This window comes from Colias croceus, chromosome 10, assembly GCF_905220415.1.
Source record: "Colias croceus chromosome 10, ilColCroc2.1".
NCBI classification, from domain to species: domain Eukaryota; kingdom Metazoa; phylum Arthropoda; class Insecta; order Lepidoptera; family Pieridae; genus Colias; species Colias croceus.
The window spans coordinates 1920013-1935512 of record NC_059546.1 but is presented as its reverse complement, the minus strand read 5'-3'; the positions used below and the strand labels follow the sequence as shown (position 1 = coordinate 1935512).

Here is a 15500-nt window from a genome sequence, read left to right as displayed (position 1 = left end):
TAGGATAATAGGAAAATAATAGTTCACTACATTGAGCTACTATTTTCCACTATAATATGATTACCTACATGTGATTTTGCGTGAATATTTTACTCTTAGAGGAGCTCAAAACGAAAAGACTAGAAACTGAAAAAAACTTTAGGTAGGTACTACGTACTTTTTGTAATGTTTTGATTATGGTTTTTTTTTATTATTTTCACCCATTTTTTTTTTTCAAATGACACCCAACAAGCAGTGATAATTATTGTTCTCAAAAATGATTTTTCTACAGAATATCTACGTTTCAAATGAAAATTTTATATATTATATAAAATCGAAAAAGATTGATTTTGATATTTTCTGCGTTTCAACTGGTAACCTGATATTTTCAATAATATTTTTATAACCTAAAAACCTCCATACATACCCTTTTATTGATTATTAAGTTATTTGCAACGAATGGGACATAAAATGTTCTTTTCATCTACATCAGGTGCGTGAATAAATTTCGTCACTTAACTGATTTTACGATACCTATGTTTTGAAATAACAATGTTTTATTAAAGCAAAATATACACGCTGTTAGTCCCGGTTTCGCCTGGATAAAAAAAAATTATTGATAAAATATTTTTTACGTCCATTCAAAAGTCGCTAAATCGTGATATTTTTTTAATAAGTAAACTCCATCATTTTCAATGTATCTATTACAATATAGTAACATAGCACAAAAAAATAGACACATCGTTTGCGCATTTCACCAAATAGCTATGTTGCGAAGAATAAAATGGGATTTAATAGGCTTATGCCGCTTTAAAATTATTAAATGTAGCAATAATTTCAAGATGTTATCGTAAACAAGCATCAAAAAATTATCTGATGGCTGTATGGGCAGAGATCTGCGCTTAACGATTCACTACGCACGTTTGCGCCGCGCATGCGCCTTGCAAGCGCGCTTTTGGCGCCAATTTTTTATCTGCAATCACTTTTTTTTTCAAAATTCAAATGTCAATTTTTATTGTTGAATAAATTCATGCTAATTTTTAGTGTCTTATAAATGTTACCTACTTAAATTAGTAAAAAAAAAATACCTTTTGTTAAAAATGTTGGAATAAGTAACATAGAATTTTGGAAAGTGATAATAAAAAATGGTTTTGCCTGCTGTGATGGAATTCCCTGTGATAAAAATAAGTTGTGTTTTTAATAGCATCAGCGGAAAGTGTAGAAATGTTACCTTCAAAAATCTGTATGCGGGTTTAGCCATATATTTTATTTTAGTGCCATCCGTGCTCAGTCAATCAGGTGAGATATAAAATACAATTATTAACTAATATTAAATTTATTGTACTCAGAAAATAATATTTATACAATATAAAATATATAGTAATTTAGTAAACAATATGGTTCTAAAAACAGAAACGTTGCATATTTACTTAACTGCTTTTCAACCGACTGTATTTTTTGTTTGATATTTCAGAACTTACTATTGGATGAACCGATTATGATGATATTTTTTTATTTGATAGCTGGTCTTATTGTGATAATTTGGAGGCGGTTTAGTTTTTTTATGTTATAAAATGTACTAAATCGAAACATTTTTGTATAACCACGTATTTTTAACTTTCCAAATACCACAATAGTAAAATCGAGCAGGTTTAAGTCCAACTTGTCCTATAAAAGTAATGGACAAGTGAAATTTAATCGCCATGGTAATCGATTATATAATAGGTACATGAATATTTTTTTACAATTTATTTAAAAAAGAAGTAACTAAGTTGTTATTTCTCTCATGTATATTTTTTAACTTACTCGTAAGGAAATAAATTTCAACCCATAGATGGTTGAAACCACATTGATGTACTTGCCAATAAACTTGAATAGGTACATTTCCTTATAAAACATGCGTAATAAATATCAATTGCATTTTAATCTCAACGAGATAATACATTACGTGCATACAAAGTACAATTACATACCTATTATAATGTGCAATGAACATAACATTTTCCCCTGTGCGCGCAAAAAATATCAAAGTATTTTAACCAACCTATATATTTTTTTTTTATCTGATAATGTGTGTTTTTAACTACTATCAAATGTTATTAAGGGGGGTTAGGCGGTCAGCGAAAATTCAGCTATTCGGGCCTGAGGTAAGCGGTGAGGGGATCCGCGTTTAGTATGGAATCAACGTGCTCGAAACTAAAAATCGTAAGCGCCATTCACATTTTTATCAAAAAGTGAATGAAAATATTTAGTATTTTCTAAATCTAAAACAGTCACGAAATCGAGCAGGTAAATAATACCTATGTATTTGTGATTTTATTCGAAATATTATAGTAAAATACGGTTGTAATGAGCATTTATATGATATTTTAGAGGTAACTTCAGGATTTTTTTTTAACGAGCAAAATTTTTCCAATCGTGTTTTGGAAACAGTCATCCCATCACACATACGTTCCGTAATACATATTAGAAATTTCAGTGCGAAAAAACTTCAATATTTTTAATTATAGCTCATAGAAAACAGTCCATTTTGCCGGGTTCACGTACTAAGGGCCCTTATTATAAGTAGTTAATCAGTTTTTTTTTTATAATTGAATCCCTAAAAGTTCTGTCCCTATAATCATCTTTGAACTGTTTATGGACAAAAACCATACTATTTTTCTACATTGTACAGACACGGCCTATTGCACGGATGAACATTTACTGCAACTTTACACCATAATTATTAGGATCTGTGTTAGCTAACCTAACCTGTAATTATTCAGACAATGGTATGACCTAGTATCAGAATCATTTACAGATAACCTTGAACTTTAAAGACTTACACAATAGAACCATCATTTATCATAAATAACTTTTTATAAACCTTTTTAATGAATTGGAATTATTGGGTTGATGTAAACACGTATTGAGTAATGTTAGCCAATAGCCATGGCCCTGATTGGATCTTCCCAAATTATTTATTGCAAATAACCATCTCAATTAGACTCGCTTTCTATTACCGCATCAAAAGCGGTTCACGCGTTTATCAGGGTTATAGTAATTAGTACGAAAGACGAAACAGATCAAATGTAAGTCCTTTTTTCATAACATTTACAAATATTTTTGCTGAAAATAACATATTTGCGATACTAATAACCTGCTTAAAAATATCGATATTTTATTAAATCATGTTTACTCTTAGTTAGTAATCTGGAAATAGGAATAAATTAAAATAAAAAATACTTATATAAACATCGTGCTTTCAGTTGTACACACTTATATATTTTCAAGGTCTGCTTGTGCTTAATTCTTCTAATTAATAATGCAACACAAATGAACATCACAATGGTGTCTTAATTGTACAATTAATACTTTAATGAGTAAAACATAAGATTAAACTATCTAAATTACTTATAAAGTAGAACGTAAGCTTATGTAACTTTTTTATAATGCAATCATTATTTTCCTAAGTTACCTCCACAGTAAAAGGGCCATAGAAATGTGGAAACCAAAACAAAAAATTATCAGACGTTTTTTGTTCCTTGATGTTTTCAATGAAAACTTATATTTTATCTAATATGATAGAAAGAAAACTTACACTGTCTAAACTTTTTAATAAACATTTATGACTACAACTTCGTTCGTTACAAATCACGCAATCATCCGTTCAATCCACAAAATAAAACAATTAAAATAATCTTTATAGTTTATAGAAACATGTACCTATAGTCAACATAGTAGGTACCATATTTTATGCAATCGTCTGCATTTTCGTGCTTTAAAAATGTAATTTTACCCGATGTCCGGTATAAGATGCCTTTCAAGTTTCAACTACTGATTGTATACTATGATTGCTACGTTTTTACGCAAATAGTTGCACTATAATAGATAATCTAAAATCTAAATGATTGTATGATTCTGCAACGTTCCTATTGTTAAAAGAGTTCATGGGAAGCGGAGGTGGATCATCGTAACCCGTTTGACCAAACTAAAGTTTATTCTTAGGTTAAATAATTCGTTGCGTTTCGTTTAGGAACATTGGGTTAAAATGTAGATAAAAGTTAGGAGTCAGTTTGTGGTAGACTAATTTGTAATCCACTTTATGTATGCAGGTATAAAAAATAATGTTTTAATTATAAAGCGACTCGCATAATTATATTCTTTTAATGATTAAATTCTAACATATCATTCTAATGCAGGTAACTGTACAAAATAATCAATAATCATACATTTTCCAGTAGACCCACTACGACATTCACATTACCTTTCCTTTAAACTTTTACTATTATTGTATTAAATAAAGCAATATCACAGTATTGAAACCTTAACAGAAAAACACACTGTTCTATTTTCCATAGTTTAACATGCCCAAAGGTAAACTATAGGCACAGAATACATAACTATGCTACTAAAGGTATATCTTCGAAAAATGTCAAACATATCATGCAATCAGTCTGCTCCGGCAATAAATCATTCCATCTTGATTCCATCATTTAAATTTACACGGTGAAAGTAAGTACTTTTATACATAGGATTCGCTCCGTTAATACTCAATAATTTTACGATTCCCATATATGTACAGACAGGAACAGAAATGTCAAGGTCTTGAAGAATCACTGAATGATAATAGGTGTTTTAAATTGTATTAACTAGGCAATTACTTCTGGTATACACGGTTAATAAAACAAAGGGTGGTCTATAATAAAGACAACTGGGCTGGGCAGGCATTCTTGCTGTTTACATTTTTGAATCAAAACCTTACTAACTCCTAGATATTAGGGAAGATTGAAGGACGTTTCTAAAGATAGGTCCTTATTAGTTATATCAGGAAATAAAGAAACACTCCCATATTGTTTTTATTTATCTATTTTGTTAAATCTTTTAATAGGCCTTTCAGAGAACTTTAATCTTTTTTTATATTAACAAACATTACAACTAAAGCCTTTCCAAAGATCTCTTCAACATGCCTTCGTCATTACCTTAAAATGCCATTACAATCATTTTCGATTCTTCGAAAAGTTACAGCTTCGTTAAGGAATTTCAAGTAGATTAAATGTGTTACCATGTAGGTGTATAAATAATTGTATTAAACCAATCTGACTGATTAAATTATACACCTTGTGAATTGATGCTGACGTTTTTGTATTTTGGATTTACGTAACGTAAATTCCTTAAGGTAATTTTTTATTGTAGCCGTTCATTAGTTTATTACCTTTACGAGGTATGGACTTCAAAGTGATTCACTTCTGTATTTGACGAAAATTATCGTCAGGACTGTAGGTATACCTACGATCAATACTATTCAGCGAAATATAAGATGGAACAAGAAGGCAAAATTAGCAGAAACTTAATAGTTTTTGAGAATAGTAGGTCTCAATTGATATAGTCACACCCTTGAACAGTGAACACACCAGTCAAACAGATGCAATAAATACAGCATTTACAAGGACAAAACATATCATAAATGTAAGGGAAGGACGCACCTTAATTAAATGGATACTAATAAATAGTGGACTAAGCCCTCTATAGACTCTTAACCTATGTAGTTTGTTGTATGCTTAATATCGTTATGAATTACATATAATTTTATTGTAATTTCAATTTACATATAATATTCTTGATTACCATAATATTACTTGTAACATACTAGGCGCCTTTCACAGCGTTTCTCGCGAGAATTTCGCAATTATACTCCACTTTCACTGTCATATACGACTATAATTTAAACACGTTTGTGTAAATATCATCTTTAATAATCAAAATTATATAGGTAATATATTCTAAAATAATATTTTTTCATATATTATAATATGACGACGCGCCGAAACAACGAAAAATCCTGAACGTAAAAGCCACAAAATTAGTAGGGTGGTGGCACCAATTATCGGCCATGTCAACTTTTTTGAACTTTGACTGGATGTAATTTTTACATTGATAGCTTTTTCTTTCTTACAGTGCCTTATTTAGGTAGATAGATATTGAAACTCCATTACTACATTTTCAAAATTACGAATCCATTGTTACTTTATTTAATATAGAATTTTTATTTCGAGTATGCCGATTTCCCTCAATATCGGCCACTAATAGCAAGATAACACCCTAACATCTGCCGTCTTTGGCCCTAATATCGGCATATCTTTTCTAAGGTGAAGTTAGATCAATAAAACGTAAAACTTGTAACATTTTTTATTATCAATTAAGATACAAATCATTTTTTTAACTCACCTATCATGATTGGTATTTTCGTTACATTGTCTTAAAAATTAAAAGTAATGTAACGAATTCAGTATTCTTAAGACAATTAATAAAGATACGGGGTTAAATGAGACTTGTGTCCATCAACTAGAAAAAGAATTGGCTTTGAAATGTTATCAGAAATCACCCAATCATTATAGCCATTTGCAACATATTCATAGAATACTACATACACTTCTCATCCACCAATATTTGATAAACTGAGAAACCAGGATGGTGCTATAAACGATTACTTTAGTGGTCTATGGATATAGGGAAATCATCCATCGGAGGCAAAGATTCTCCTGCTGTAGATATGACTAGCAAAACAGTTATTGTTATTTTTTCACTACCCTTAGCAACTTCATAAATTTTCTTCCATACCTTAGGCTCTATTACTTCACCTGTCTTGGGACAAATACTAAAGCTCGTCTTATCCCTATTTAATATTCTCCGTGGATCTTGTAATAATTATGTCTTCCGTGCCCGATTGATTTTAATTTTTATATGTTCTTGTAAGTCATTAAACCACTTTCTTCTGTAACTACAGCCCTGGCCAGAGTAATAGCTTCTGGAGCCCTTTCATTAAGAATTGAGTGTCTTTTTAAAAACAAGGAATACCACTTTTTCTTTGGTTGTCCATTTTAAACGGATTGGATCTTTTATCTTATTTTATCATATTTTTAACGCTATTTATCACATTGCTACGTGATCTAGGAAAACCGCAAATAGCCATCCGTATCATCCATTGAATAATTTCATCTTCTTCGACGGTATCTCTACCAACTGTGCAATCTGTGTCTATTCTTCCATGAAGTCTACCTTGTAAAGTGGTCGTCGGAATGTTGTATTGTCGAATTGCGTCTCTGATGCTCATACTTTGATTTTTGACGGCATTCACTGCCGGCATTGTGCCGGCATGATTATCAAAAAATAAAATACATCTTGTATCACTAGCCCTGTTTATTGTAAAGTCCGACGGTACGGTAGTAGAAAAGGTTTTACTAAGGTGGCCGTTATTACGCATCGATTCTCTCTATATCGGCCGCAGCTAATAAAAATCTTTTTAGGCGGCCGACTTTAGGATCTAGTGATCAAACGGAGCTGCTGTTTCATTTCTAACCTTATTAATATCACTGCTAACATATAAAATAGCTAAACATGTTATTTAAAGTTTTCATATATTACCCCAATATCGACCACCCGGCCGATGTTGAGATTTATCAATAAATACAGATCCCTAATCTCGGCCCCGCAATTATTTCATTAAAAAGACAAATAAATGTAAAAACACACTATTTTATCGATAATTTGACTGTTTTTCTTTAAGAATATATAAATTTAAATACTATAGGTTTGTTTAATTCCATTAAAATACTTATCCACGTAAAGCGTCGACTCAGGGATTTGACTCCGCAATGCCGCCAAACTACGCATATTCGTACCTGCGCGTGCTCTATGGCCAACTGAATCTTCAACAGTTAAGGTACCCACACCGAAATTTGGCAGGTTTTGCTTATGTATATAGAGTCTCTTTTTGCATAAAAAATTTTATGATATAAGATCGATATTTATAGTTATATTCCATTTTCTCGAAAAGGCCGATATTAGGAGCAGGCCGATAATAGGAGACTCCACCCTACATTCATTATGTTTCCACAACAATTATGTATTATTTTTTATTCACAACCCTAAACACTATTAATAGCCTACATTTAACTCAAACTTACGTAAATAAAAGCTTGCGTCGATAATACTCAACAGTAAAACAATTTCCATATAGATAAATGAATAGATAATAGACGAGTGCATAATTAATGTTCTAATACAATTATTTCCAAACATTGTGTTAATGACAAATTTCACGACCGGCATAAAAATACACAAACACGCACAAAACGGTCGTTAAGAGCCCCATCTCTGATTGAATTATCCACCATGTGTTAGGAAGCTTTTATAGGAACCCATATTCTATATGTATAAGAATACACTATTATACTTTATTAACCGACTTCAAAAAAAAGGAGGAGGTTATCAATTCCGGCCGGTATGTTTTTTTTATTATGTATGTACACCGATTACTCCGAGATTTCTGAACCGATTTGCGTGATTCTTTTTTGGTCGATGCGGGATGGTGTCGAATTGGTCCCATAAAATTTTTATTCGGATAGGCCCAGTAGGTAAGTATTTTTATTTTATGAGCATCTTTGGGGCTCGAAAGGGGGGGAGGGGTTCATCAAAAAATCACGAAATATCACCAGGGGGAGGGGGGGGGGGGGTTAAAGTAATATATCACGTGTATTTATTTTTTCGGCAAGCGCGCGATACTCAACCGAAAAGCTATTTGAAAACTAATGTAACCATTTGAAGGTGTTTAGTTTTTTTTTTAAGGATTATTTCTTCTAAATCTTTAATTAGTTCAATTTGCCTCCGTAAGCAAAAAAAAGTTTCGTAAATTAAAAAGGCCACAGTTCAGATCCATACCTTAAAAAATATTATTATTCATTTATACTTTGGTCTTAATTATACGAACGTTATGTAAGTCCCAAACCGCTTTCTTTAGCGGTCAACCGGTGGTATCCGAATAATTCGGCTAAAAAACTTTCACTCGCCAATCAAGTTCGCTCTCATAACGTTACAGATTGACGAGCATACGTTAAATCAATTTTATTAAACATGTAAAAATATTATTTTTGTATTAATTTAATATCTAAGTTAATATAATAGACAGGTACCTATTTTTCTTAAGTAACATTTATAGTCTATAGATCAAATCTTACGAATAATAAAACTGAATTCGATGATTGATGTTCCGTGTTACATATTATTATGTTTTCAATATCTATAATAATTCACACCGATACCAAATGGAAGATTCCATCAAAAGCACTCTTTGAATGCAATAATTTTATCATCAATAGACAATAACTTACAATACTTAAGGAGATTCTTGCCGATTCTTCTCCATAGATACCTACTGCTTTCCGAATCGGTGGTAAGTGTTAAAAATATGTAAAGACGTTTCAAAAGTGCTTCTCGAAGAAGTCTAATTGAATAAATAAATGTTTGAGTTTGAGTTTACTTTGGTCAAAATTACAAGCAGGTTTGGTCAAAATGGAACCCTGAATGAATAAAGACAAACATAAAATAATATGTCAAAAATGGTCCAATTACATTGAAAATAACAACCTTGTATCACACCAAATCGAACCTATGACTATAAACAACGCATTGAAAGGACTATTTCTTAATAAAATTATAATAATGTGCCACGGACATTCAAAGCACCATATTAAGATACCGCGTAGAGAATATGTATTTAGAGATTACTGTAATAGGTGCCTTGACCAAAAGAATTTCGATAGAACTATTAGTTAACACTGTTTAAACAAGACGCTTAACTAGCACTAGGAATCTCATTTAAACTGAGTAATATTTCGCAGTAGCTGAATAAACAAAATGATTAGTGATTACTCACAACTTAGAATTTGCACTAAATTATGATAGAAGCCTACATAATAATTATAAGCGAAGCACAGTTTTACTCCCAGTTCCTTTGTCTGTTAACTCTATTTCTATATCACTAAAAAAACATATCAGTCACATAAAGTATTGAACAGTCAAAAACATAAAGAAATACTTAAACATTATGTTACATTAGGTATAAATTTCTAGCTTTCCGCTCGCGGCTTCGCCCGCGTTCTCAAAGAAAAACCCGCATAGTTCTCGTTCCCGTGGCATGTCCGGGATAAAACCTATGTGTGTTAATCCAAGTTACCCTCTATATGTGTGCTTAATTTCATTGTAATTGGTCCGGTAGTATTTGCGTGAAAGAGTAACAAACACACTCACATCCTCAAAAACTTTCGCATTTATAATATTAGTAGGATAATAATTATTCGTGGTATAAGTTTAATGTATCAGTAATTTCATCTATTTACAATTTCCTATTCTACAGCCATTATGCTTATAAAGTCAAGGTCACATTGTACATTCGAAGCATTTCACCGTCGATTTCCATAGCCTATTCCATCCTATTGTGTACTATCTTTAATCAAATCATTGTTCACATTATTTAGTGCGTAAACAGATCTAATTTCAATGGGCTATGTTACATCAGGCTATTATTTGCATATGATAGCTGTTTAATTATGTAATGCAAGAGACATTCTTTATTTCCGTACTTTTATAATGTAATTATGAAATTATATTTAGCTACTTATATGAAACACATTGTATTGTTAAACTTGCGTGCGCAGGGTAGAAGTATACCATTGTCCTAATGATGTTATTTCATATATTATAAACATATTTATGCCATAGACTTATTTATGTATTTGAATGCTATCGTATAAAGATATATCTGATTGTATAATACATTATACAATACATAATTAGATATTATTTTTACAATGATTATCACGGATAAAAGTCGCCTTTTATACCTACCCATACCACCCACAAACTTCGATTGATACAATAATAATTATGAGACCTAATATACTGTATAACAATATAAAATTTAAGTTTTATCAAACAAATTGTTTTTAACACACTTAGCTTCATCTGCATGTTTGCCTTTCGAGTCGATTTTGAACCAGTTTAAACGGACAGATTTAATTCAAACTTTTTACACTTATCAAGGATCAGTGGCAATACAATAATTTCATACAACCGTGTTTTTTAAACCAATTATTTTCTTTCAGTCTGGCCGAAGCAACTGACCTACGAGCACATATACAATAACACACGCTATGCCCAGATCCGCCACACGCCTCGACCCTTCTCTCTAAACCCCAGAAACACGCATAGTCAAAAAACCAAAGGAACCGACTTAGGATATAATTACGTTAGAACTAAGAATTTGCTTGTCGGCTTCGCCCATGACCCCTTCAGGTATTCCGTGCCGGAGGCTGATTATGCAAAAGGTGTCAGGTCAGTAATATTCATTTGTAAGACTATTAGACTTAGTTACTTCAGTAATTTCTTTCAATAATAGATAATGATGTATTTGTTAAAATTTAATAAGAATATGGATGTAGTTTGTACAGATCTTAAGAAGAAATAAACTTTAGAGAAAGACACAGGGACACCTCTCTTTTTAGCTCTTAACAGCTCTGAACTCTAAAATTAATTCAACCAGATTTATTTCTTACTAGCTGTCCGCCCGCGGCTTCGCCCGCGTTTTCGTAGAAAACCCCACATAGTGCCCGTTCCAGTGGGATTTCCGGAATAAAACCTATCCTATGTGTTAATCCAAGTTACCCTCTATATGTGTGCTAAATTTCATTGTAATCGGTTCAGTAGTATTCGCGTGAAAGAGTAACAAACATACACTATAGTACACATCCATCCTCACAAATTTTCGCATTTATAATATTAGTAGGATTGGACTAGTAGGACTAATTCATCATCGCATAACATAACATCAACCAATATCTCTACAATTAGTCATCCAAAATCATCATTATTATTTACAAAAAAGAAAACATGGACATAAAACTCTTCAAATTACAAGACATACATACATTTAAGCTTGTCTATTCCAGAGTAATAGATCCCAACCAATACATGAACAAAACAGACCGCGGCAAACGAGGTGTACAACATCTCTACAACATGCTAACATGTGCTACCGGCTGCAATCCCATCTCCTACAAAGGTTATGGGTGTTATTGTGGGATCGGGGGTTCCGGACGACCCACTGATGGGATTGATAAGTAAGTTCTTAAATGAAATGAACATTTTACTTACAGAAAGGTTAACATAACATATATTTTCAAATGAGAGTAGGTTGTGAAAAACATCAAGAATAAGATAAAATCATGTTTTTATTTTGACACTAATTAAAAAGCTCTAATTTCATTTTATTTCTACATAGAGCGACATAAAGATTGTATTTTGGAAATTTTGCACCAATGATTCTATCCTACATATTGCAGGAGAACATAAACCTCACATTACCTACCCTTAATATAAAAAAATCTTTATCGAGATCTCGTAGCGTCTTTTAAGAAAAACATACACAACATCTGATACCTTAGACCTTTCCTGCAGGAAAATTTCAATTAATTCCAAATTCCTGACACATTCGATTTCAGGACCCAGGTACATATCTGACAAGACATTGGATACACTTAACCTCGTACAAGCCTTACATAATAATCATTTCCCTTTCAGCTGTTGCCGTCTCCACGACGAATGCTACGAGCACATACACTGCCCCTTCTACACAGTTTACTTCCAGCCTTACTACTGGACCTGCTATGACGGTGAACCACTTTGTGCTCTGGAGAACTACTCCCACCGTCATCAGGTCATCAATAGCTGTGCTGGGAGGCTCTGTGAATGTGATAGACGATTTGCTATGTGTGTCAGAGAATACACTTGTCCTATAGGCAGGCCCTTATGTAGGTCCTCCCCATTTAGGCTGCTACAGAATATCTTGATTGTCCCGTGATTTTGAAGTGTAATGAGAAGTAAATTACCTTTTTTGGGCTCGGCATTTTCGGGCTTTTTGGTGAAAAAGTGTTAAAATAAAAATAAAAAATGTTAAAACCAATAAAATACTTGTTATTTTCAACTGGAGAACTAACTCCCACCGTCGTCAGGTCATCAATAGCTGTGCTGGGAGGCTCTGTGAATGTGATAGACGATTTGCTATGTGTGTCCGGGAATACACTTGTCCTATAGGCAGGCCCTTATGTAGGTCCTCCCCATTTAGGCTGCTACAGAATATCTTGATTGTCCCGTTATTTTGACGTTAAATTCGAAGTAAATTTGCTTTTTTTGTGCTTGGCATTTTCGGGTTTTTTGGTGGAAAAGTGTTAAAATAAAAATAAAAAATGTTAAAACCAATAAAATACTTGTGATTTTCAACTGAAAATCTACTTCAATTTGATTTTATAATAATTTGAACTAGACGTTTGGCAATCTTTTCCGAAAAGTGACAAAAAAGTAAAAAATAAATATTTTTAAGATTATTTTTTGATAGCTATAGTAAAATGCTTGTTATCTTCGATTGAAATAATTGGATAAAGATCAACTAATTATAGGCCATGCTCTTGTCTCTATAGCAGCTGTATAAATTTTCTATAACTGTATAGAATATAGATAAATAATAACGTTTATAATGTGGTTGTAAATTAAATATCTAAATAATACTGTATGAGTCTAGTCTTAATAAATAAATATGCCTAGTTTTGTGTGAAATGTGAAAAACTTTTTATTAATTGGGCAACATTGAACCAAGGCACTACTTTTAAGTTTAATGTTTTTTATTAACTATTAGGATCTAATACATTTTAAATGTGTAAATATTTAATAATGTTTTTGTACTAACAACAATATGTAATTGTAAAGTTTTATTAGATAAGCGGGTAATAATATACATACTTACGTACTAAATTTAGGTTTTTAAAATGTGTGATGTTACCTACCTATAACAAGCATCTTATTCTAATTTTGTTTTGTAATTTGTGTAAATACGATAAATTTATGTAACTATTTATTTTCACAATAAAACGATAATCACAAATCTAGTTTTATTTACTTTCATGATACCTTTACCTAAGTATAGGAAACTAAACAGGCATTTTTCTTGTACAGAAGTATTAGATATTATATGGGAATTAAAAGAGAACTCGATTTCTGCCCGCGGCTTCGCCCGCGTGTTCTAAGAAAAACCTGAGCGAGTTCCAGGATAAAAAAGTATGCCAGTAGTCGTATACTATTGGTTATCAGCTACCTACATAACAAATTTCATTATTTAATTCGATTCAGTAGTAGGTATTTGCGTGAAAGAGTAACAAACACCCATCCATCCATCCTACAAACTTTCGCATATCTAATATTAATCGGATACAGTAGCTTACCTATGTCTATAAAGATTAAAGTATAATATACCTACTCACCATATTTACAAGAATAAATCTATTCTAAAAGCTAAAGAACAACTTTTATTGCCATTTTAAGAATATCCTCTGAATGGTATTGAGTTGTGAATTATGAAATTTAAAAGTAGCAGCCATAAAAAGTTAGTCCTTTTTGAACTTGAGAGAAACTTTTGCATACTTTTTTATTTTTAAACGTGATCTCATTATTCGCAAAGAACATAAAATGTCTGAAAGAAGTGTTTATTTTAAGAACTCTTACGACAACTGGTCTAGACTCTGGAAGTATATTTGTTAGCACTTATAATGTTTCAACTTTTAATGTTATTAGAACTTGCATAAGACACTAACTTAGATACAGGCCGACTAAGGAAAGCTGGCATCTTCACAGTACTCACACTTATGCAATTTTACTATACAGCCTGTTCAAAAATAAATGCGACTCTAGTTTAAGTGTAGACTTGAATTGTAAAATGGGTTAAACTATTATGCGTAGCGTGATATTAGTATTATAGCGTTAACTACTATTATGTATTCTGTGCCTAAGATCAAATTATGAAGATAGATCGACTGCACAAATTAAAAAAGTACAATTAATTTCATGCTTAATCATTCTTATCTTGGCAATATCATGTAATAATTAGGTTCTATACGATTACAGAGATCTTCATTTAAAACGACACTGTGAGAGCATCGCGACTGCATTGTAAGTAAAAATAAATCGGATCTATAGTCTTAAAATAATATGATTTAACTAGTTTAGCTACTATTATGTATTCTGTGATTTAACTACAAACCTGAACTTACTAAACCAGGATAATGAAATTTATCGATATTTTCTTCGTTATTTTTTTTATAATATAAGACGGAAAGAAAGAAAATACATTTATTTGCATACTGCACTTACTTATACTTACCTACATGCGTGCGAATAGCATGGCGAATAAAAAAACATACATATTTTACCCCCTTTTACGGCATCCGACTCGCTATTCGCACAAAAATTACGTGTCACTTTGTTTGTACGCGATGGACTCCAAAACTACTGAACCGATTTTAAATTTCATTTGCACTCCGTGTGCACTTTGATCTGACTTGAAAGATAAGATAGGTTACATTTTAAGACAGGACAGGGTTAGCTACTATAGTATAGTATTATGCATAATATCCGTGTTATCCGTGGTATAACCTAACCTTACCAAAACGAATTCCAGATGGCGCCACGATACGTTTATTTTTCTTTCATAATATTATTATTACTACAACAAGTTTTAAGTAACGGCAACCCAGTACCACAAAACTGCATGAAAACTCGACGAGATGGTACGACAAAGATAAATGTCCAATGTGTTATTTACTATCCTTATTATTACCCCTACTACTATTATTATTACCCTTATCCATACTATTATT

General features: G+C 31.9%; 1 protein-coding gene across 1 annotated transcript; it reads left to right on the top strand.

The window, feature by feature from the left end:
• Positions 1-886: 886 nt before the first annotated feature.
• LOC123694942 lies at positions 887-13722 on the top strand. Its single transcript, XM_045640585.1, has 5 exons — positions 887-1278; positions 10902-11130; positions 11745-11915; positions 12376-12511; positions 12807-13722. Exons 1-5 carry the CDS (start codon positions 1125-1127, stop codon positions 12954-12956), a joined length of 840 nt encoding a protein of 279 aa, XP_045496541.1. The 5' UTR covers positions 887-1124; the 3' UTR covers positions 12957-13722.
• Positions 13723-15500: the final 1778 nt, after the last annotated feature.